At 45.4% G+C, this 23,483-nt stretch overlaps 1 protein-coding gene across 7 annotated transcripts in view; it reads left to right on the top strand.

Moving 5' to 3' along the window:
* Nucleotides 1-23,483, top strand: part of SLC8A3 (solute carrier family 8 member A3) — a 158,939-nt gene that overhangs the window by 10,736 nt on the left and 124,720 nt on the right. For all 7 annotated transcript variants that reach the window (XM_065941538.1, XM_065941536.1, XM_065941534.1 and 4 more), the window contains exon 2: nucleotides 10,612-12,457. In XM_065941538.1, coding sequence (XP_065797610.1) covers nucleotides 10,674-12,457 — 1,784 coding nt within the window. In that variant the 5' untranslated portion in view covers nucleotides 10,612-10,673. The remainder of the gene's footprint in view (nucleotides 1-10,611; nucleotides 12,458-23,483) is intronic.

The raw sequence follows: 23,483 nt of genomic DNA, 5'->3' as shown, positions 1-23,483 counted from the left end.
AGACTAACTTTATTGGACTTAGGAACAAATTGAACTTACAAATGCACTCTTGGAAAGGAACTCATTTGTATGTGGGGGACTTAACTGTATCTGATTTACATTTTTAAAAGATGGTAGTTGCTGTTTTTCTCGAGCGTAGACTGTAACAGATGTGGCAGGATTGGCAGCTTTGCAGTAGTCCAGGTAAAAGATATAATATTGAACCTTCAGTAGGTGGGAAAGAGTGTGACATACAGTTGGCGCCCAACAAACTTGAGAACACATCCAAGATTCTGCAGACCAGCTGAAAACAGAAGATTCTGACAGTGAAAGAGGGATGAAGAGACACAGGTGGGACCACACCACATCAGGCACTGTCATCATCCCAGTGGTCCTGCAGGGTTTCTCCTTTAAGGATCTCCAGGACTGAAGAAATGGGAGCTGGAAAATTTGACACAAATTGGTCAGACTTAGATAGCTGTATAGCTTTAGGGAGTCTGTGACTGTGAGACAGATGGGGCCAGGAGAATTCTGGACTCTTGGGAACAAGGCCCTAGAGCTCCACAAAGGACTCGAATGCTACTCAGTCTTGTCAAGGTAGTAACCATTTGTTGGCTCAATAGTCCAGACTGTTTTGATTCTGGGCTTCCAGGTGGCACAGTGGTAAAGAACCCGCCTGCCAATGTAAGAGACGCAAAACACCTGGGTTCGATCTCTGGGTTGGAAAGATCCCTTGGAGTAGGAAATGACAACCTGCTCTGGTATTCTTGCCTGGAAAATTCCATGGACAGAGTAGCCTAGTGGGCTACAGTCCATGGGGTCACAAAGAGTTGGACACAATGAGTGTGCGCACGCACGCGTGCACACACACACACACACACACGTATTGATAGATTCAATACTTTTGAAAACGCTCTAAACCCCTGCCTTCCCTCAGCAGGCCTGCTCTCATTGCCTGTGTTCAGGTTCTGATCACGTCTCACTCAAATACTTTGAGAGTCTCTGAACTGGTCTTTCTGCCCCTAGTCTTGTCCCACCTTCATTCACAGATCTAGTTTCTGCATTGTTTTGTCAGTCTAGGTCTCCATTGAAAGGAAAAACAATGATCCTGTCCCTCCTGTGATTAAAAGACTTTCAGTACTTCCTTATTACCACCAAAGTAATGACCAAATTCCTTGACCAGGCATACAAGGCCTTTCACAAACTATTCCTCACTGATCACTGCAGCTTCTCTCAGTTCTCTCAAATGCCCTGTCCTTCAGACACGCTGCTCACCTTTCTTTAAACAGACATTGCTTGTTGAGGTTGACCTGCTCTTTAGCACGGCTTTCCTTACCTTTATTTGAGGTGCAGTGGCTTTGACCCAGTTAACTCATGTTCATTCTTCAAATCCTAGATCCAGAGTTGCCTGGTCCATGAAGTGACCCTGATGGTCCCAGGCAACTCTTGATCTTCCTTCCTCTGTACTGTCTTGGCACATTTCACATGCTTCCAAATCTAGGACTTTTATTTTTTTTTTTCGGTAATTTGGTTTTCTGTCACTGTTCTCCAGTGAAGTGTGTGCTCCTCAGGGGGGATTACATTTTTGTTCATATAACTCAAATTGGAAAAACCTTGCTCACAGCATCCCTGACAGATGGGATGCTCCATTTGAACACTGCCAAGAGTGGGAGAAATCACTGGCTATTATGCCTTCTATTTTTGCACATTTATTCATAGATCTATTCATTCACTAAGTATATACTGAGCTCCCACTCTATGCCAGGCACTGATATAGATGGCAGGGATACAGAAATACCAAACAGATAAAAATTGCTACCCTCTAGGAACTTTTATTCTAATTTTTTTTGAATGTGCCAAAAAATGAGTTGGGTACCTTCTCATCTGATTCAGTGAAAGTTGACCTGTACCACATGGACTGAGTTTCATATAAGTGCATGCATGTATACATGAACAAATGAATCAGTGAGCAAACAAAGATGGCATGAGGAAAAACATGGAGAAGTCAACATAAGCTACCATCCTTGAAAAGGAAAATACTTAGAAACATGTCTTGCTGAAAATGGGATGAGTAGCATCATTTTCCTGTGTAGATAAGGGGACTCTGGGTCTTTTCTGTTTCTTCAGTAAAAGTGTAAATTAAGTTAACAGCAGGTTTAGGGAGAGACAATGGGAAAATCTACTTATATGGGTAGGGAGTTGATGCTCTTTGCCATTGGTAGGGTATGAAAAGAAGTCAGAGTCCAGGAGGGTGGATGTTTTATCTAGTGTATAGAAAGACTTTGTGGTACACTCACTTATGAGTCAACTCATGATGCACGAAGAGTCCTTTTGGTCCAGAGAAAGTCCCTAATGGTTGGAATCCCTGAGATACAAATGTCTTTCTTTGTCAGTCTGTGTTTCTTTTATTCTCTCCCAGGATTCTCAACCTTGACTATACCTGTAAATCAACTAAGGAACTTTTAAAAAGTCTAAATATTGAGACTTCACTCCCAGAGAGTCCAGAACTTAGGTCTGGAGTAGGATTCAAATATCTGTTTGTTTTAGAGGTCCGAAGTTATTCTAATGTGCAGCCCTCTTTAGCTTGTGATCCTGGTTCCATTATTGCCTCCAATGTGGAGGATGACTTACGTGCAGATGTAGATCCAGCAGCTGGAGAAGCAGAACTTAAATTAGGTGAGCAAGGCCCTTTCTTTCTTCCTTCCCCTCTGGTCCCCTTGCATGGTTTGTGATTCTCCAGATCTGTCAAGGACTCATAGAGGGCAAAATCCTCTGGCCTCTAGAGAGTGTGGTAAACCTTTGAGTAGAATCAACAAGCCTTGGAATCATAGAATTTTGGAGGTAGAGAGGATATTAGAGATCAGATCCAACCTCTTAGCCCTCTGAACTGAGTGTGATAATTTGCTAAAAAAGAAAAGTCCCTATATTGAGGGGGAATCCCTCAGGGAGTTTCTCTAAGGTGTAGGAGATGGACATGCAGACAGATCAGCCCAGGTTAATGTGATGATGTGTGACAAGTGCTTTAATGGTCATCAAAGGGTTAGAGGAACACAGGGGAGAAAATGACTCAGTTGGAAGGTGGAGGAAGAGAGTATTATCAGGGAAGGCTTCCCAGAGGAGATAGAGGTTACCAGGGCTGTAGGTTTTTGACCTAAGGGCTCCAGATTCCTACCCTGTTTTTCCATCTTCACTTTTAGACTCTGGCATTTGACACACCAAGTTTCATAGCTCAGCTGTGCTACTCAGCTAGTGGACCTGGGTAAATTGATAATCTTTGGGCCCTAGTCTCCTCATCTCTAAAACAGTTCAGTTCAGTTCAGTTCAGTTGCTCAGTCGTGTCCGACTCTTTGCGACTCCATGAATCGCAGCACGCCAGGCCTCCCTGTCCATTACAAACTCCTGGGGTTTACTCAAACTCATGGCCCCTGAGTCGGTGATGCCATCCAGCCATCTCATCCTCTGTCGTCCCCTTCTCCTTCTGCCCCCAATCCCTCCCAGCCTCAGGGTCTTTTCCAATGAGTCAACTCTTCGCATGAGGTGGGCCAAAGTATTGGAGTTTCAGTTTCAACATCAGTCCTTCCAGTGAACACCCAGGGCTTATCTCCTTTAGGATGGACTGGTTGGATCTCCTTGCAGTCCAAGGGACTCTCAAGAGTCTTCTCCATCACCATAGTTCGAAAGCATCAATTTTTCAGCCCTCAACTTTCCCAGTTAACACTACCTAAATCATTGTGGGGTCATTAGGTCTTAAACAGAAGCTATAGAAATGCCTGATGCAGTGCCAGCCATAGAGTAAAGAATACTCAATGAAGAGATAGGATTGTTGTTATCATTTTAAAGTCCTTTATTTATATACAGCATGAGGAGATTGAGGCTTGCTGGTGCTTCCTTTTTGTGTGTGGCAGTGCCTAGGAGAAGGCCAGCTGGGTTTTATGAAGTTATCATATGACTTGGATGCCCTTAAGGGTTTGGAGTCTTTGAGGAAGGCAAAATGTGACAATTGAATGGGAACAGAGAAGCAAGAATCATAGAATATCAACCATGCATACTACTGCAAGGTCCTCAATATTATAAAACCACGATATATTGCAGCCACTGTCCATAAGGTTAGAGGCAGCTAGCTGTGCAGTGACCAACTTGAGAGCTTAGAGCAGAACAAGAAAAAGAGTAACTTCCCATGACATCATCATAGTGTCATGCCCATAATTCCTTGTTTGTCTCTATCCTTCATTAGAAGAAAATAGTACTTTCATGGGTATATGCTCAGTCACTAGCACAGTGCTTGGTCCAAAATGGGCATTCAAAGAGCAGTTGTTTAAAAAATGAGTTTGATCCAAGGTGCTTTTGGTAAATCCAGATTGTAGGCTCTCCTTACCTTTTGGGGCCCCCTTTTCCTACCACCCTCCCTTAATTTCTTCTCTTCTGACGTCTTCTGGGGAGTGACTGACTCTCACACTGCTCTGGGCCAACCTAACTGAAATGTGTGCCTTCACTTCTTTGCCTGTTGTGAGAGATGCACCTGCCTGCCATCAAAGCATTTTTGACTCAAAGCAACTGTGGAGATTATCCAACCCAACAGGATTTTTCTGCATGAGGAAGCTGATGCCGTAAGAGTTCTCTGACTCTTTGAAGTCTCATAACTGTTGAGGCAGAGCTAGGAAGAAAGTTCTTGCCTCCTGCTTTCAGATTTGGGGCTCTTCTACTATTTCAGGCTGCCTTGGAGTATGTAGCATCTCTAAGTTCATAGTGAGGGCTCCATATCCAGAAAAACTCACCCTCCCTTCCCCAGGCCCTTTGCTTTTCAAAGGACTGCCCAAACTCAAGGCATCTACCTAGGGTTAATGCCAGGTGCTCTAGAGTCAGACTGGCAGAATTCAAGAGCTTATTTATCTACTTCCAGTGACTTGGGCAAATTCTTTAACCTTTGTAAATTCAAATTTGCTTATCCCCTGGAGAAGGGAATGGCTATCCATTCCAGTAATCTTGCTTGGAGAATCCAATGGACAGAGAAGCCTAGTGGGCTACAGTCCATGGGGTCGCAAAGAGTCAGACATGACTGAGCAACTAACACTTTCACTTTCAAAATGGGCGTGATGATAATACAAACTTTTTCACTTGGAATATTCAAAGCGATCATAACGGACAAAAAGCAGCATCCTTGCATTTTCCTCCTTGGATCCAAGTTCCGATTGTTGCAGTCAAACTACCTAGGTAGCCGAGGTCACATCTTTCCTACTTGAGTGCCGGGAATTTAGTTCCTGTGTTTCTGGGAGAGCTTTACCATGGAGAGGACTCTGCAGACTCTTAACCCCTACAGGCAGAGGAAGTACAGGAGAAGATGCAGTGTTCTTGGACTCGGGTGACACTTCAGATCCAGTGCAGCCTGGCTGCACCTAAAACTTTAATGTAAATTGGCCGTGACGTCTGTGTAGGGGCCCAGATTTAGAAGCAGAGCAGGACGCGTCTACCCAGGCTGGTGACAGACCCGGAGCAGTGTTCCCATTGGAGAAAGTGGAGGGCATAGCAAGAGGGAGAATGTGCTCAGTCTGGCCTGGTGGCTCTGTTTTATTAATGATCTGGAAGAGCAGAGGAACAGTGACTTTAATTAAATTTGCCAGTGATATTAAAAGATGTCAGGAGCCACTGCTGAGGACACAGACACCTTGCAGATGGCCCCGGGGGCTTTAGGAAAATAACCCAGGAAAAAAATGAGAGGCCGAGGGCTGAGCCGAGGGGTCAGAGAGTCATCATATGCAGAATGTACGCTAGGCCCACCCTCTTTATCTGTATCTGTTCTATTTCCAATAGATTTCTGACTGATCTTCCTGCTTTGGTTTTGTCCCTCTTACAGCCACCCTAAAAACCCATCTAGCCAAATTGGTTTTTCTGGAATACAGATCAGACCATGTCATTCTCCTGTTCAAAATCCTATCATTGGCTTTTCACTGCCGTTAGGATAAAATCCCATCTTCTCAGCCTGGCATATAAGACTTGCCATGAATTGGGTCCTCCCTCTGTGTCCAGCCTCATCTTCTGTCCCTCCTGCCTCACACTGATTTGCCTGTAATCCTATGTACACAGAGGGCTTTCCTGCCCCATGTCTTTGCTTGGGCTGTTCTCTTTGACTCAGATGCCCTTCCCATTTTCTTTTTTTCTCCTTCTTTCTTCTTCTTTTTTTAACTAAAGTGCACTCATGCTTGAAGCCTCATTTCAGGGATCGCCTCCTTCAGAACGCCTCCCTGCATCCCCAAGTTGGCTCAGTGCCCTGCTTGTGTTCGGCTGCCTTTGGCCCACACCCTCACCGATGATAGTAGAAATGCCTGTGTGTGCAGCTCTCCACCCCTGCTTCGTGGCGCCTTGGAGGGAAAACCCCGTATCATATTTTATTTTGTCCAGCGGCCTCTAGGACAGGCCTGGCAAATCATAGGCGCTTGTTAATGTTTGTCAAACTGAACTGATAGGAAGGAGAATATTTGGGTGGGAGACAGCCTTGGCCAATCAGGACGCCTTCAGGAAACCTGGGGAGCAGTCAACTCAACCAAATGGTTGGTTCTCCTGTGAGAGTACGTAGGACAGCAAGATTGCTTCTAAGACCACAGAAGACTGGAAGCTGACTGGGGCTCCTGGATGTTCTGCAACAAATTGGGACATCCTAGTAAGGTGGAGTGGTTAGGACCATCAACTTTATGTCATCTCTATGTGAGCTCTGGTTCTGCTACTTCTTTGCTTTATACTTTGAGTAAATGACTCAAATGACTTAACTAAGACTCAGTTTCCCAAAATGTAAAATAGGGATTAAAATAGTACTGATTTCTAACAACAACTAACAGGGTTGTTTGAAGATGAAATACTAGGTTTGAACTTTATGCACACAATAACTGCTTTTAAGCGTTAGTTACCGTCATTAATACCTTCCTTGTTTTGGGCAGTTCTGGGGATCTCAAGCTGGGTCACCTCCATGAGTATGCCTTAGGACTGATTAAGAGCTTTCTGGAAACACCAAAGATCAGTTGGGTCTCTAAGGGAGTGCAGTGAACCACCCAGGAAGTAGGGATCTGTGTCAATCAGTGTCTGGGGCTGGAGTTAGGCACAAAAAATGACCATTGACTTGTTCGTCAGAGACATCCCCTCTCCCTCTAACTTCTCAGGCAGAAACCATCTCCTGGCAGAGCTGGAAAGAGCAACTAGGCATCCAGCGGTCGTTTTTCACCTTCAGTTCTAACCACTTGGTGCAGGCAATCCCTGATCACTTTCTTACCTTATTTTCTTTTATTTGTTCCTTCAGTTCTTCTGTTGTCTTAGGGAACAGTCTTTCCAAACTGGCCTCTGATTATGACTGCGTGATAGCACAGTCCCCATAAAAACCTGTTGCTATAGGTGTCTTTGGGACCGAGGAGAATAAAGACCACGATCCTCCTTAATCGTCCCAGTGAGCAAGAGCAGTCGGAGTCCTCGTCCCCCATCGATCTGACTGTCCCGTCCCCTGACTGCAGCAGGCCAGCCTCCTCCCTCACCGGTGGCTAGCCCACCCCTCTGGGCTTAGCCGGTTGTGCAGCTGCCACTGCTTGTTACCGTGTTGGCTCTTGATTAAAGAGCTGCTCCAGCTGGGCCCAGCTGCTGTCCCCTCCTGTGTGGAGCTCATCAGAAATCACAAAGTGTTGGGTTTTCAGAGGTCAAGGCAAGGAGCCAAGATCCATGTCTGTCCGCAATTCTCCAGGTAGGTGAGTGCTAAACCTATGAATAGGGTCTCTGTGCGCATCACATGTTATGGGGGCATTTTCAGGCTTTGAATATGGATACCGATCACCTCCAGCCTCTCTGCTCCTCTACAGTCGTTGTCATAGCCTCTTCTCCCCCGAGTGAGGTCAAAGCCCCAAGCACCTGCTGGGATGACCCCTGCCACCTGGACTAATGGGGATTATGGGCCTCAGCAGTTGGCTCCCCTTCTGAGGAATAGGAAACCAAGTTAATCCACTGAGCCCTTTGGGAGGAGGGCCTTCAGGATTACCATATGCACCAGGGTGTGTCCCAAGGGGAACTTCTCTTTGAGTACAAGCCTTGGCAATTGAAAGAGGTCCTACGTAGCCTCTCAAATCTAGTGAGGATTTGTCTACGAAATCTATTTTTTTCTAAATGGCTACGATTCAGACTGTAGAATGACTTTTAAGAAGGCTGATTTCTGAGTGTGTTAGTCTGCTCAGGCTGCCATAACAAAATACCATAGACTGAGTGGTTTAAACAATGGAAATTTGTCAGGAGGCTGGGATTCCAAAATCAAAATACTGACAATTTGATTTCTGGAAAGGGGTCTCTTCCAGGCTTGCAGATGACTGCCTTCTCCCTATGTCCTCCCAAAATGGAGCGCTCTCTTTCTTTTTCTCTCTCTTGTCTTCTTAAATGCCACCAAACCTATTGGATTAGAACCCCACTCTTATGACTTCATTTAGCCTTAATTACCTCCTAAAAGTCCTATCTCCAAATAGAGTCACATTGTGGATTAGGGCTTCAACATAGGAATTGGCAGGGGGATTGTACAATTCCGTCCATAGCAGTGAGCAAGCTTCCCTAGGGCCACATTTATTTATTCCAAAACTTAACATTTACTGAGCACCTACTAACTACCTACTAAGGATACCATGATAAGCAGAATAGACATAGTCTTTGCCTTTTTGTCATCAATGGATGAGTTAGTCATCAATCATATAATCCCACAAATACATATGTAATTTCAAAATTTTGTAAATGCCATGAAGAAATTAAAGGAAAGGAGTTGACCATTTTAGGGTGAAGGAAAGTTTTGTGAGAAAGTGACTTTCAAGCTGAGAGCTAAAGCATTGTTACGAGAAGGGGTGCAAGGAAGAAGTGATATTTCTGGTCATGGGTCATGTTATGGGCAAAGGTCCTGAGGTGGAAAATGAGATGGTGTATGCCAGGACCTGATGTAAAGGCCATCACTGCAGAAATGCAGTCAGAGGGACAGTGGCAAGAGGTGAGGGGGACGAGGAAGAAGGTAGCTTGCACGAGGCTCAGCAGGTCATGGTGAGGATGCAGGTCTTTATATTAAAAGTGAGGGGGAAATGCCGAAAGGCTTCAAATATGGGAGTACAAGCATAGGATTAGGTTGTTTTTTTTTTTTTTAAAGATGACAGTGGCTATAAGAGAAGATGGAATAGAGAAAGGTCAGAGTTGGAGTGAGTTCAATGAGGAGGTGACTGAGTAGATTCATCAGGTGAAAAGTAATGGGCTGTGATGGTGGTGAGAGAGATGGGGAGGAAAGTTGATGGGACTCTGTGTTGGACTGGAGAGAGAAAGGTTTGCAAACAGGCAGCGGTTTCCAGGCTGAGAAACCGGGTGGATGGAAGTGCTATTTTCTGAGATGGGAAACAGCAGACAAGGAGGAGGAGCATGTAGAGAATAGCAGCATTCTTCCATTACTAACAGTACTCCTACATGCTTGTAACAGAGGTGGAAACATGGGCAAGTTGTTTTTTTTTAAGGTATTGAATAGTTATTTGCAGTCTCCTTCCGTCTGAATGAGGCAATGAGTAGCAAGATAACTGTAGTTTCAGCTGAATTTCTTCCATTCTTCTGAACTCATGTTCACCTTTTAGTGTCTTGAGGTCAGAAGAGGAAGCCGAATTTCACCCCGAAATCTTGCCTACAGATTAAAAAAAACTTATTTAGAGTCACTTGCATGTTGTTTCTAGTGCTTCCTACCACTTGGCCCTTGCAGTGTCTGGGTTTCAAGTTAGAGTGGCTGACTGATCTTCATCTTCTCGTAACTGGATGCCTAAACTCTTTCATAAGGCTGTCTTGCTGGAGAGCTAAGGACTGCTATGGACTGGGCCTTGGGCACCACTTACAGGGCTTCGGTTGAGCTACATGACAGGTAGTATTCGCTGCAGAATCAATTCTCTTGATTTCTCAAGCAATCTCAGAATTACAACTTGCCTCCCTAAATTTTCATCTGGGGAAGGAGTTTTTCCCACCTGGGCTCAACTGCACACAAAGCAAGGTGTTCCATTTGCAGGGGAGTAGTCGAGGACAACAGTTCAATTCAGCGTGTACTCCTGTAAACTTACGTTTTGCAAGATTCTTGAGTATGATGACAGTGTGGTAAGGAAGGCTGAAAACCCTAGAAACAGTAGACGTGGAGATGAAGATTCCTGTTATACTTGGCCAATTTTAAGTTAATTCTTGAGGACTCTCACAGATAACAAAAGGGTTGGGAGGCAGGACTAAAGGGGTATCAGTTAAGTTTCCATTACCAACATTCCCAGCTATTTTAAGCCATTTTTCTACTGACTCTACCAGATGGTCCTGAGGACAGAGCAGCTATTTGAGCCTCCCAGTGACATCTATTTTTCCAAGTGAGAGACTGCCCCATATGTTAGTACAATATGTCACTCAAGATGAAGCATCAGTTTGTATTGGTGGGAACCTGCCATTTGTTGTCCTCCTTTTTTTTTTTTTTTAAACTTTTAATTTTTTATTGGGGGTATAGCTGATTAATAACGTGATAGTTTCGGGTGAACAGCAAAGGGACTCAGCCGTACATATACAGGTATCCATTCTCCCCCAAACTGTTCTCCTTTTCTTCATGCATTTTTCTGCCTCTCTGATCTCTTCTAGGTCTCTGGCCTGTCAGGAGGACCATTGGTGCTGCAGTGGAAGGCGGCGGCTAAGTCTTGTGTATGGCGTGGTTAAGGTTGCAGCCTCTCACCTCTGCCTTCCTCCATTTTGGGCTGATTACCTTTGTGCTCTTCCTGAATGGTCTTCGGGCAGAGGCTGGCGGCTCAGGGGATGTGCCCAGTACAGGGCAGAACAATGAGTCCTGTACAGGGTCATCGGACTGCAAGGAGGGTGTCATCCTGCCAATCTGGTACCCAGAGAACCCTTCCCTTGGAGACAAGATTGCCAGGGTCATTGTCTATTTTGTGGCTCTGATATACATGTTCCTCGGGGTGTCCATCATTGCTGATCGCTTCATGGCATCTATTGAAGTCATCACTTCTCAAGAGAGAGAGGTGACTATCAAAAAGCCCAATGGAGAGACCAGCACAACCACCATTAGGGTCTGGAACGAAACTGTCTCCAACCTGACCCTTATGGCCCTGGGTTCTTCTGCTCCTGAGATCCTCCTGTCTTTAATTGAGGTGTGTGGTCATGGGTTCATTGCTGGTGATCTGGGACCTTCTACCATTGTCGGCAGCGCAGCCTTCAATATGTTCATTATCATTGGTATCTGTGTCTATGTGATCCCCGATGGAGAGACTCGCAAGATCAAGCACCTACGAGTCTTCTTTGTCACTGCTGCTTGGAGCATCTTTGCCTACATCTGGCTCTATATGATCCTGGCTGTCTTCTCTCCTGGTGTGGTCCAGGTTTGGGAAGGCCTCCTCACTCTCTTCTTCTTTCCAGTGTGTGTCCTTCTGGCCTGGGTGGCAGATAAGCGACTGCTCTTCTACAAATACATGCACAAGAAGTACCGCACAGATAAACACCGAGGAATCATCATAGAGACCGAGGGTGACCACCCCAAGGGCATTGAGATGGATGGGAAAATGATGAATTCCCACTTCCTTGACGGGCACCTGGTGCCCCTGGAAGGAAAGGAAGTGGATGAGTCCCGCAGGGAGATGATACGGATTCTCAAGGATCTGAAGCAAAAACACCCAGAGAAGGACTTAGATCAGCTGGTTGAGATGGCCAACTACTATGCTCTCTCCCATCAGCAGAAGAGCCGCGCCTTCTACCGGATCCAAGCCACCCGTATGATGACTGGCGCGGGCAATATCCTGAAGAAGCATGCAGCAGAACAAGCCAAAAAGACCTCCAGCATGAGCGAGGTGCATGCTGATGAGCCGGAGGACTTTGTCTCCAAGGTCTTCTTTGACCCGTGCTCTTACCAGTGCCTGGAGAACTGTGGGGCTGTGCTCCTGACAGTGGTGAGGAAAGGCGGGGACACGTCCAAGACCCTGTATGTGGACTACAAAACAGAGGATGGTTCTGCCAATGCGGGGGCTGACTATGAGTTCACGGAGGGCACTGTGGTTCTAAAGCCAGGAGAGACCCAGAAGGACTTCTCTGTGGGCATCATCGATGATGACATTTTTGAGGAGGATGAACACTTCTTTGTGAGGCTGAGCAACGTTCGCATGGAGGAGGAGCAGCCCGAGGAGGGGATGTCTCCCAGAGTACTCAATAGTCTGCCCTTGCCTCGGGCTGTCCTGGTATCCCCGTGTGTGGCCACAGTCACCATCTTGGATGATGACCACGCGGGCATCTTCACTTTTGAATGTGACACTATTCATGTCAGTGAAAGCATTGGTGTCATGGAGGTCAAGGTTCTGCGGACATCAGGTGCCCGGGGCACAGTCATCGTCCCCTTTAGGACAGTAGAAGGGACCGCCAAGGGTGGTGGTGAGGATTTTGAAGACATATATGGGGAGTTGGAGTTCAAGAATGATGAAACCGTGTAAGTAACCCTTCCATAGTCCATCTGCCTCCATCCCTTGTTGCCCCCTTCTCTCTTGCCCCATGCTTTAAAACTTTTCCTTGTACTTGTGTAAATGTCAAACTTTGGTTCCATCACAGGTATGCCAGATCAGCAGACACTCCTGCCAGGTTCTGCTTCCAAAATCTCCTTCAGTTTTCTCACTTTAAATTGTTTTTGGGCAAGGAATGCTATGGCAGAATCTAAGCACACAGGATCTAAGAACATTTTGTCCACTGAAACTCAAAATGATAGCCGGTGGGGGTGTGGGATGATGGAAGTTCTGCTGTCAGATTTGGGGAGATTCTTGTGATGAAGCAAGATCTAGGAGACTGCTTGGGTCTCTCCCTCCTCTTCTCAGGCCAAGGGCTTACATGAGCTTTGAAGGCAGTCCTTTCCATTCTGAATCAGTGATAGTCCAAGCTGGACATCCTCAAGAACGTGAGTGGCATTGGCTTATGTTTTTCCAGTACCATATTGCAGTTGTATTTTATAAGCAGATTTCAGGCACCTCTCCTTCAATTTGGAAATTGCAAAATTGATTGAAACTTGGCAGTCTCTTTAAGCATCAATAGGCTTATTTTATGGTGTGAGGCTTGCCCAGTCTAGGTGAAATGAATCAATATGGCTTGAGTCCTGGAGGTATATTGGAGAAGCAGAACTCCCAGGGCAGCAGCCACCAGTCTTTAGTCACAGGTCTAAGCTCCAGAATCTGGCTAAGCAGTGGAGGAGAAGCCTCTTAGGAATTGTGGGGAAAAATACATCTTCTGTGTAGTCATCTCTTTTCACAGTCCAGAGTTCTCCTGAAACACTTCTCAGGTCACTGGCCCATTTAGTCCTTTAGACACTGTGGGTCTCACATTTCTATTGCCTCTGTCACTCTAAGGCCTCTCTGCATTGAAACATCTTGTACTGGATGTTCTGTCCTGTTCTCGGATGGATATCTCTAAAAAATAAAGCAGACTGACTCTGCCCAGGAGACCAGACTTTCCAGGGTTGCCAAGAAGGAAGGGGATGAGAAAGGGGAACCTTGTCTCAGAATTGCTGCTCACATCCACAAGCAATAAGCAGTAGCAGGGGAAGATGCGAGGAACCAAAGGGACACATATAGGATGTGGGAGGTGTCAAACTGCTCCAAGAACCTGCTAAAAACACTTTCAATGGGAAATGAAAGCTCTCATCTGTAAAGTGGGAATAGCAATAATTTCCTTGCCTCGAGGTGGGCTCTTTTTTGCAGTTCCTCCCAGCTCTAGGATCTTCTGAACTATAGACATAGGCGCTCAGTGTAGGTCATAACCTGCACCAGCCAGATGCAACAGGGGGATACTGTCCCCTGAATTGAAATAGCCATTGACAGATTGATTTATCAGAGCTCTGTTTAGTCATTTTGTGAGAAAGGATAATCTCTTGTTAGCATTAATAAAAACCTGTGCCTTTCTAGAGAATACTATCCCTTTCAGTGTGCTCTGGGGAGGATGCTTATACATCCAAATGAAGGCCTTCACGGCAAGGAAAACACCCATGAAATTTCATGCGTATTTATGACAATATCAGTAGATAAGTTACTGTCAGGCATTAAATGACCTCAGCATTGGCCATAAGTGGAGAGACTCATGGTTCCTCCCAGTCAGTACCAATCTGCTGAGGGTGCCGAAGAGTAGTGTTTTGAGAGATCAGAAGTTGGGATCCCAATTTCTTCACCTCATTAAGAATCAGCTGTGCACCTGGGATCTCTAAATATGACTAAACCTTCCTCACACCTATGTATGTTTTCAGCTTGATTACTGTCTCGGTGTAAATGAGCCTCATGAATGATCACTTCTGGGTAATATTGGTTATAAATATGTATGAACTTCTACACGTTTGAGATGCTGGCCCAGGTATTCTGAGGTTTCCCATCCTTTCCTTTGCATTATTTTTTTAGACTTCAGTAGAATTTAGACGACCCTCTTGGCCTTCTTCACTGCAGAAGATTGAGTTCCAAACCTGCTAATCTATTCTCACAAAAGGAGGCCTACTTTTGATACTTTAAATTGTAATTTTACAGCTAGAGACAGTATGATACAGCAGGAAAACCAGGGGTTCTAAGTATAGTACTCTGTGGATTAGGATTCTGGCTCTAGTACTGATTTAACCACATTGGGGAAATTTTATTAATTTATGAGATTTTTTTTTCCCCATTGATAAAAAGGAGATCATAATGTCACTCTAGCAGGTCTATTATAATGATTCATGATATTGTATGTAATGTTCCCTGTACATGATATGTACTCAGTAAACAAATTCATTAATAGTAATATTGATGAATTAACACTATTCTTCAGAAGACACCATTGAGGGTATCGGGTTACTTGATTTCCTGTGTCACCCTAATTAATAGGCATGCTAGTTTTTTGGTTACCATGAAGCTTACTAATCTAAACTCATAAAATATTGGAGCCAGAAAGGACCTTAGAATATCATCTAGATATTCTAGAGTAGTGTTTCTCAAATTTCGGTGTGCTTGTAAACCAGCCAGGCATCTTGCTAAAATGCAGATTATGACTCCCAAGGTCTAAAGTAGGGCTTGAGAGTCTTCATTTCTAACAAGCTCCAGATGCTTCTGGTTCCCAGAAGCAGAGCTGAAAGGTTCTAAAGCTCTTGACCAAACCATGAAACCTAGGAAGGAAAGTGGCTTTTCAGATGAGTTGCATGATTGGATCATGAATGCTTGCTTTCCAGTTCCAGTGTTCAACTTCATCTTAACTAGAATCTAGCTCTTACCCTGAGACCCTGCTAATTGCAGTAACAGTCTAAACCCTGAAATTGAAAACTTCAAGGGACTCAGACAGAAGCTGTGTGATGCCTGGAACAATTTCACTTTCTGTTCCTTCTCTCTTTGTGTAGCTTTATTTTCCCACCGAGCCCGGTGGCCCTGTCACTTTTACCCTCACAATAATATTCTAAATCTTCAGAATGAAGCCAGGCCTATGCTTTATCAATAATATTAGGTCCATGAATTCATTCATTTGGTTTTATGCTTTACTTCTTCAAACGTGTCCTTAGCACCATGGTAGGATGGAAAAACAAACGCTGGTGTCTGACAAACAGGTATGAATCCATCACGCATCAGCTGTGTAACTTTAACAAGTCATTTCAGCTGTCTGAGTCCCAGATATTTTGTTGCAATGATAGGAACAATAATACCTATCCTTCGGGATTATGATTAGCACTATATACAGAAAATGCACCTTAGCGCAGTGCCTAAGTGCATCAAAAGTGCTCAGTCACTCAACAGGCATTGATTAAATATCTGCTACATCCTAGGTACATTACCAGTACTGGAGCGAAATAACTGACTAAGATAAGGTGGCATTTTAACTCCCAAGGATCTTATTCTCCAGTGGAGAGGATACAAGGTATACAGACAAATCAAAACAGTTAGGAGAAGTATAGTTTGAAATTAGCTCAATAAAAGGGGAATGAAAGCTTCTCCTTCTGTGCGTGACACCACTAAAGTTTTAAAGTCACCTTCATTGAAGATGTAGCAGTGAAGTAGGTGAAGTGTGGGGGTGGGTACATGATTACTTTAAACCCACGTTACAATAAACTCAGGATATTTGAGAAGGATACTACTGACATCTTTGTGGTCTGGAAGAATCCTGGTAGTTTGTGACTACCACTGTAGCACATCCTGAGGATTATGGCCTCCGAGCCTCCTGCATGTTAATCTCACTCACTGAGCACATGACTCATTCCTGTATCCCGGGTTCACAGAGCGCCTCCAAAAATAAGATTATTACAGCTCATTGACCTTTGGGGTCTCTGGGAATAGTCAAAGCCTCAGATGTCAAATGTGCAAATGGCAAGATCTATTGTAATTAAATAGCCTGGGCCTCCTTCGAAGAATAATGGAGTATAAGCTGTACCACACATTTCCCAAGCAAATATAGAATGTTGAAACTGGAAGGTATCTGTCCTCCCCGTTTTACAAATTATGAAATGTGAGAATCTGAGATGCAAAGTGACTTGTCCAAGATCACACAGGTAGATATGATAGAATATTAGACTTTAGAAAGGACTTTTATGGATGCTACTGATTTAATGTCTCCTTCTCCCCATTTGGACTTTTCCATTTTATTTTTTTTTTATCCATCAAAATGTTAACTTTGGAAAGAATACGGAAATTCATGGGTGAAAGATGCTCTGGAAGGGCACATCCAGGAGTGTTTATGTGAGTAATGTCTTAACTAAGAATAATAATATATTATAGACTATTTTTAATCTCTTGGTTCACCTTGAAATTGTTCTGGAAGGAAAATATTGAACTCATAGAAAATATTTTTAGAAGCTTTATCTTAGTGATCTCTTGCTGAAAAAAGTGACAAGTGTAGCTGAGACATCTCTTGGTGATGGTTAACTTCAGGCTAGACCTTGTTCCATGAAATAGTGCAGTATTTTTTTCAGAATGATGCAGGCCATTCTCTTCCAGCGGTGTTTTTTCTGTAAAGTTTTAGCCAAAGGCATCTTCCCATCAAAACCTATACAAATAAGGAGTTATCCAGGATACAATTTTCAGATTCTCCAACTTGACTAAACACAGTCGGGTTTTTGCTTTTTCTTTGGCTCAGCAGAGTAACAGGATAGTTTTTATCCGGCCACAGAGGAAGATAAGGGGCTTCCCAGGTGGCGCTAGTGGTAAAGAACCCTCCTGCCAATGCAGGAGACATAAGAGATGCGAGTTCAAGCCATGTGTTGGGAAGATCCCCTGGAGGAGGGTATGACAACCCACTCCAGTATTCTTGCCTGGAAAATTCCATGGACAGAGGAGCCTGGCAGGCTACAGCCCATAGAGTTGCAAAGAGTCGGATACGATTGAAGCGACTTCGCACGCACGCATGCGTAGAGGAGGATCATTTGTTTCTAGAATGTCCTTTCTGCACTTGAGAAAAATCAGAAGCTGCACACTTACTGTGGGCGGGAGTGCAGTGGAGGTAAAGATACTTCTCCCTTAGCTGGAATCCTTTTCTTTCTCCTTTCTTCAGCCTGCCGTGCTGATTTCCAGCAACAAGCTCTCTTTGTCGTGGTAGGTAAACAGTCCATCCCCAGAACCGTGGCTTCATGGAACTCACAGTGAAGCTGTGTGCTTGGCTCAGAGTGATCCTGAAGAAAGGAATACTTGTCTAAGTCAATAGTTAAATGGGGGAGGGGGGTTTAACAGAATAGTGGAACGTTTCAGGTAGGGTTGTTCAACTACAGTTTCCTCTCTTTGGGGCACAAAGGAATGATTCGAGGCTATGTGGACTCTTCAGCAGAAGCTTTGGATGTTGTGCCCAGAAAGGCCCCTGCTGCTACTGCTAAGTCGCTTCAGTCGTGTCCGACTCTGTGCTGCCCCAGAGAGGGCAGCCCACCAGGCTCCCCTGTCCCTGGGATTCTCCAGGCAAGAAAGGCCTCAGATCTTGGTAATTTTTTTTCTTTCTAAATTACTAAACTTGCCCAAGGATATGTCAAAGAGTGATATATTCCAACTTCAGGATCCATAAAGCACCCCAAGTATACTTAAACCTTATATGTCCATAAAGATCGCCAGCAAGTCCAGAACCTTCCTGGTTCATTTGTTTTAGGGTCTAAGGGTGCAGCATCCTTGGCAATACTGGATCAGGCAGCACTCTCTCTGCCTGACTTGGTCAAGGACCATAGGCGACAGAGCATTCTGTGTGCCTGCCCTGGGACTTCTCATTTTGGTCTGCCCTCTGGTATGAGAAAATTCGGGGTGTGCAGAGTTGGAGACTCCACCAAGGAGAATGTCAGGTTGGGCTTGAGGAGAAAGGCACACTGTGATTGGAGATGGTCACATGACCAGCCAATCAGAAAATGAAACGGTCTCAGCCTCAAAGCAGGCTCCCCTGAGCATTGCTTGGAATGATGCTAGTTGGGGTTTCAGGGAATAATAAAGGAATAACAATGAAGATCTTGCCGTGGGCCTTGCTTCATTTGTCGGGACTCTTCTGGTTCTTCAGGTCAAGGTTTTCTCATTCACTCACAAGCGTGAAGGGATACTTGGGCAAAGTGAGGTGGGTGAATGGGGAGGAGGACTCCTTGTCATCCCTCTTTCATCAACTTTCCAGGTGTGTTTGGGTCATACATGAGCACTCATTCCTTTCCCATCCTTGGGCTATGCCCCCATCAACTCCACGAGGAATGGAGTAGAATTCAGAGCTACAGTCTTCAGTTTATTCAAGGTGTTGTTTTCTTGCTGTCCTTTTAAAAGAGAAACTAACCTGTGCTTCCAGAACCAATCACAAGTCCTAGTGTAGAGCAGTGTATAACTAATAGTTGGAGAGAGGGAACTCCTTGACCTACAAATAGAGCAAAATCGTTGTATTTAAATTCTGCACCATCCAGAAGCATCTTGCAGGAATCACGTGCTTTGAGGATTTTGCTAAAAGACCATGAAGGAAAGCACTAGGTAAACATTTTTAGCTGATGTGATAGTTATCATTCATAGGAATTATAGTCCCACCCTACCATCTTCCACATACACAAATAGGAAGTTATCTGGCTAAGTAGAGAAGAAGATAAAGTTGAAGTAAAATGTATTCATTATGGAAAAACTTGTTTTTCTAAAATTGAGTCACCACTTGGTGAGTGTATATATTTGAGTTCAGTTTTCAGCGTGGCAGCATCCTGACCCATTCTAGTGAAGGGTCAGCATGACATGGACACAGCCTGGTTAACCTGCTCTTGCCTGAGCCCAGTTCACTTACCCCTTGGTGAGGAGGGTTCATGAAGATCCAGTTAGTTGTAATGCAGGCAACTCTTTAACATGGATACTTTAGTTAGTACTTTCAAAATGAGTGACATCTTGATAGTAGCTTCCTATTCAGACTATGGCTGTGGATTAGAGATGATGAATTCTGCCAATTCTTTGTAGTATCCGTCTTTTTCTTTTTCCAGAGCCCTTGGTCTTGATTGATCTCCCTTTTGGTTTCCTCCTTGTGTCTCCTGTGTGATTTCTCCTTGGGACCCTCCTGACCCCCTGACCCTCTCTTTCTGAGCTGTAGTCATGGAAGATGTACCATACCACCATCCCTAGGGCTAACCCTGGACCTGACTGCAAATATTCTGTGTGTTCACTTTATTTTCCTGCCTGTAGCTTCCTTTTTGCTTGGATGTTTTCTCTTACACTTGCTCTCTCTCCTAAACGTCCTTGGCTACATCCTTTCTTTCTTTACTGTATATGCTCCAGGAGCTGCTGATACTCATGCCATGTTTTCTACTCCTACTCGAGCTCAGTCCCTTCCTCCTCACGTCCTTTAGTCCCGTCTCCTGTCTTACTCTTATTCTATTCCCTACGTCTGCTTCCTTCACACTGTGGGCATCTGTGTTTGGACTGCCTTCTGTCTACTGTCTAATCTGTGATTTTCTTGAGTGACCAAGAGTGTGCTGTGGGTATCTCTCAAGAAAGCCTGGCATTTGGATAGAAAGAACTAGCCTCATGATAATACCAAGAAGACTGATATCTCCCAGGAAACAGACCACTCACTCTGGTGCACTTTTTTTTTTCCTTCACCACATGGTATTTGACTTTTAAGACTAGAAGAATGAATTGTAAGGATCCAGCATAGGCTGGAACTGGTATCAGAAAGGCATCAGAGCCTTAGGGACCACCTTCTGTGTCTAACACTCTTCCTCTCAGCCACGTGTCTGTCTCCTGGCATCTCTGCTCCTCTCTGTGGTCTTCTCCCTTATTGCTTCAATGAAACCTCACAGCCCAACAACCCTATTTCCTACCTGAAAAGATCTTTCTATTCTTCTACCCCAGATTCTCAAGGGAGGGACTCTGTTGTTTCCCTCCCTCACCTCCACCCTTCCCCACCCCCCAACTTAATTATATCAAAGGCCACTGGCCAGATACATATTGGTTGCCCTGGGTTAAGTCATGTTTCTGTCCATCGCCAACTTGGTGGTTAATCTGTCATAGTTGGGTGGTGGGGTGGGAAAATGAAGTTGCCCAGGGGTCTCGATGGTGAGCTACCTAAGCAGCTGTGTCTCTAAGTGGTGGACAGTGTCACTTAGAAGGAAGTCCTGGGCAAAACAGTAATCTGTCACCTCAAAACTGACAGAGTATGTAAGGCTTGCCGTACCCCTGCTGCTGCTGCTGAGTCGCTTCAGGGTGTCCAACTCTATGTGACCTCATAGACGGCAGCCCACCAGGCTCCGCTGTCCCTGGGATTCTCCAGGCAAGAACACTGGAGTGGGTTGCCATTGCCTTCTCCAGTGCATGAAACTGAAAAGTGAAAATGAAGTTGCTCACTTGTTTCCAACTCCTCAAGACCCCATGGACTGCAGCCTACCACGCTCCTCCATCCGTGGGATTCTCCAGGCAAGAACACTGAAGTGGGTTGCCATTGTCTTCTCCAGCCGTACCCCTGAGAGAGTTCTGATTTTACAGTGATCAGCGCAGGCGCGGTAGGCTGGAGAACGGGAGAAACAGCCACCTTTGGAGCCCTCAGCACTATCATGGCCATCCAGCCGACCACAGAGCCGGCAGCCGAAATTAAACTGGCTTCTGCCCAGATCAACAGAAAGCATTCCTAGTGGGCGATGCTCAGGGGCACAAGTCTCCAGGCCACCGGGATCGTTCCTCCCCCTTTGCCCTTTTCTGGTCCGTCGTCTCCAGGAGATGAGCGTCAGAAGATACTCTGCTGTCATTTTCAGGTGCACTTAGTTTGGGTCCTGAGTCACTGTCCAAGCCTCTTCCTGGGTGTGGGTTTCCAGAGCAGCCTGTATTCCCAACCGGGACAGAAAGCATCCCTGCCACTTCATGCTCACCAGGGATAGAATGACAGCCTCTCCCTTCCCACCCTCCCCTGCTAGACAGCTGGTCTGCTGGACTTAGCACAAGCCAGCAGGCACCCCCACCCCCTTATCTTTGTGGCTGTAACATGATGCCTCTCCAGGGACTCCCCGGAAGCCACTGCGTTCTCATCTCCAGGTGGCAGAGAGCGCAGCTCTGTCGGGTGGCCATGCCCCAGGGCACACGGCTGGTGTAACACAGGACTCTCTCTGGGTCAGTTCCCGTCAGTCCGTCGTGGCTGTCCAGGGAGCCATCTTGGAAAGGAATTTTGAGGCTGTGTCTGGACTCAGTTGTGGATGTGAGAAGAAAAGCCAAATATCTGCCAGCTCTAGTCCTGGGATGAGAGATGGGAAGAGCTTCATGGGATAAAGTAGGAGTCTCCATTTCACTGAGGTGCATTAGCATGAAGTTGTCACCATCTCTCCAATACTGGGCCAGTCCTAAGGGAAAACCTCAGTGAGTCACTCTATTCTTCCTCCCGCACAACACAGAACCGTCTTCTAGTCCCTGGGTGAATCCAAAGGGCCTTAAATCCCTACTGGACCCATGATGCGGGTAACCTTCTTATCAGACCAGAATCTTCCAGAGTCCTTGCTAACATAGTGGGCTTTGTAAACCAGACCATGGGTTCCCAGCCAGCTTCCCATAACAGGCCATTTTAATTATCTACCCCTCCTTGTGGGACCCCAGGTTTTAGAAGATTCTTAGCTGAAAATTAGTTAGATTTCCATTTTTTTCATAAACTACAGCAGAAGTTAAGTAGTGTCACAGCAATGAGTTAATACAGTTCTAGCCAAAGTAGACAGAAATGGTATTTTAGTTAACCCATTTTAGTGGGCTGTTGGAAGAATATATGCTTTCTATTTTGAGGACTGGGGAGAGAGTAGAATGAACACAGCCACGAACTGACTTTCAAAGGAACAAATCGATATAAAATACTTTGAAAATATTAGGCACTAATTGTTTAAAGTTTTTTTGAAGAGGGTGATCCCCTGGGGAGATCGGAATATGCTGGAGAATATATCAGAATATAGGACACAGTGTTGATTTTCTAGGCTTCAGCATTGTTTAGACCTTTGGGAAAGATTACTGTTGTGGCTGTTCTGTTTTTACATAATAAGACTTCTAATATTTATATAGAAATAAAAATTGCAGCAGACTTTATTCTCATATAGAAAGAGTTAAGAGGACATCTCTTCCTTAACAGCAAGAGTTGGCTGTCCTTTAATTCAGGGGCAACTGGGCCCAGGGAATTTGGCAAGGGCCAAATAGACTCCTTAATGCCCAGCTCAGAAATCTGGACTCATCAGTCTTGGCTGTTGTCTCAGACCCACCCTTGCCCGGACGGGTACACAGGGGATCCTTGTCTGGCCACTTCACCGTCAGGAATATAAACAGCTGATGCTTTGGCTTGCTGCAGGCAAGGCTGGCTCAGGAACATGTGTTCAGATTGATGGGCCCCCTTTGAGGTTGTGACCCTGCTGTCTGGGCCTGGGTCACAAAGATGAAGAGTTAGAGGAGGAGGATAGTCAGAGAGCCTGCAGCCCTCAGAGAACCTATGAGAGCCCTCCCTCCAGAGAGGAGGTGGGGAGGGGGTGCCAGTTGCTCAGGGTACAGTCAGCAGACATCCATGGAGCTCATACAGTGGGCTGAGCACTGTGAGAAGGCACCACCCCTGTCTTCAGGGAGCCCCAGGCGGGCGGGGAAAGGGAGTGTGTGTGAGCATTGCTGTGAAAGAGGGACCCCTGAGCCTCGGCCACACAGGGGCTCCTCCTGCCTTTTGTCACAATTTGTCGTTATTATTAGTTATTTGGCAATGTTGGGTCTTAGTGGCAGCACACGGATCTCTCATTGTGATGAGGGGATGCTCTAGTTGTGGTGCTCCAGCTCAATAGTTGTGGCATGTGGGCTTGGTAGTTGCGGCCTGCAGTCTCCAGAGCATGTGGGGTTCCATAGTTGCAGCTCGCAAGTTTTTTAGTTGTGGCACATGGGCTCCAGAGTGCCCGGGCTTAGTTACTCTGAGGTATGTGGGATCTTAGTTCCCTGACTAGGAATCGAACCCACGTCCCCTGCCTTGCAAGGTGGATTCTTAACCACTCAACCACCAGGGAAGTCTCCTTTTGTTGTGATTCAGTTTGGAGTCATTAAAGGTGACTTGCACACCTCCTC

The sequence above is a fragment of the Muntiacus reevesi genome, chromosome 7 (assembly GCF_963930625.1).
Source record: "Muntiacus reevesi chromosome 7, mMunRee1.1, whole genome shotgun sequence".
Lineage (NCBI taxonomy): Eukaryota > Metazoa > Chordata > Mammalia > Artiodactyla > Cervidae > Muntiacus > Muntiacus reevesi.
The sequence above is the reverse complement of the archived record's forward strand: the minus strand, read 5'-3'. Positions and strand labels throughout refer to the sequence as shown.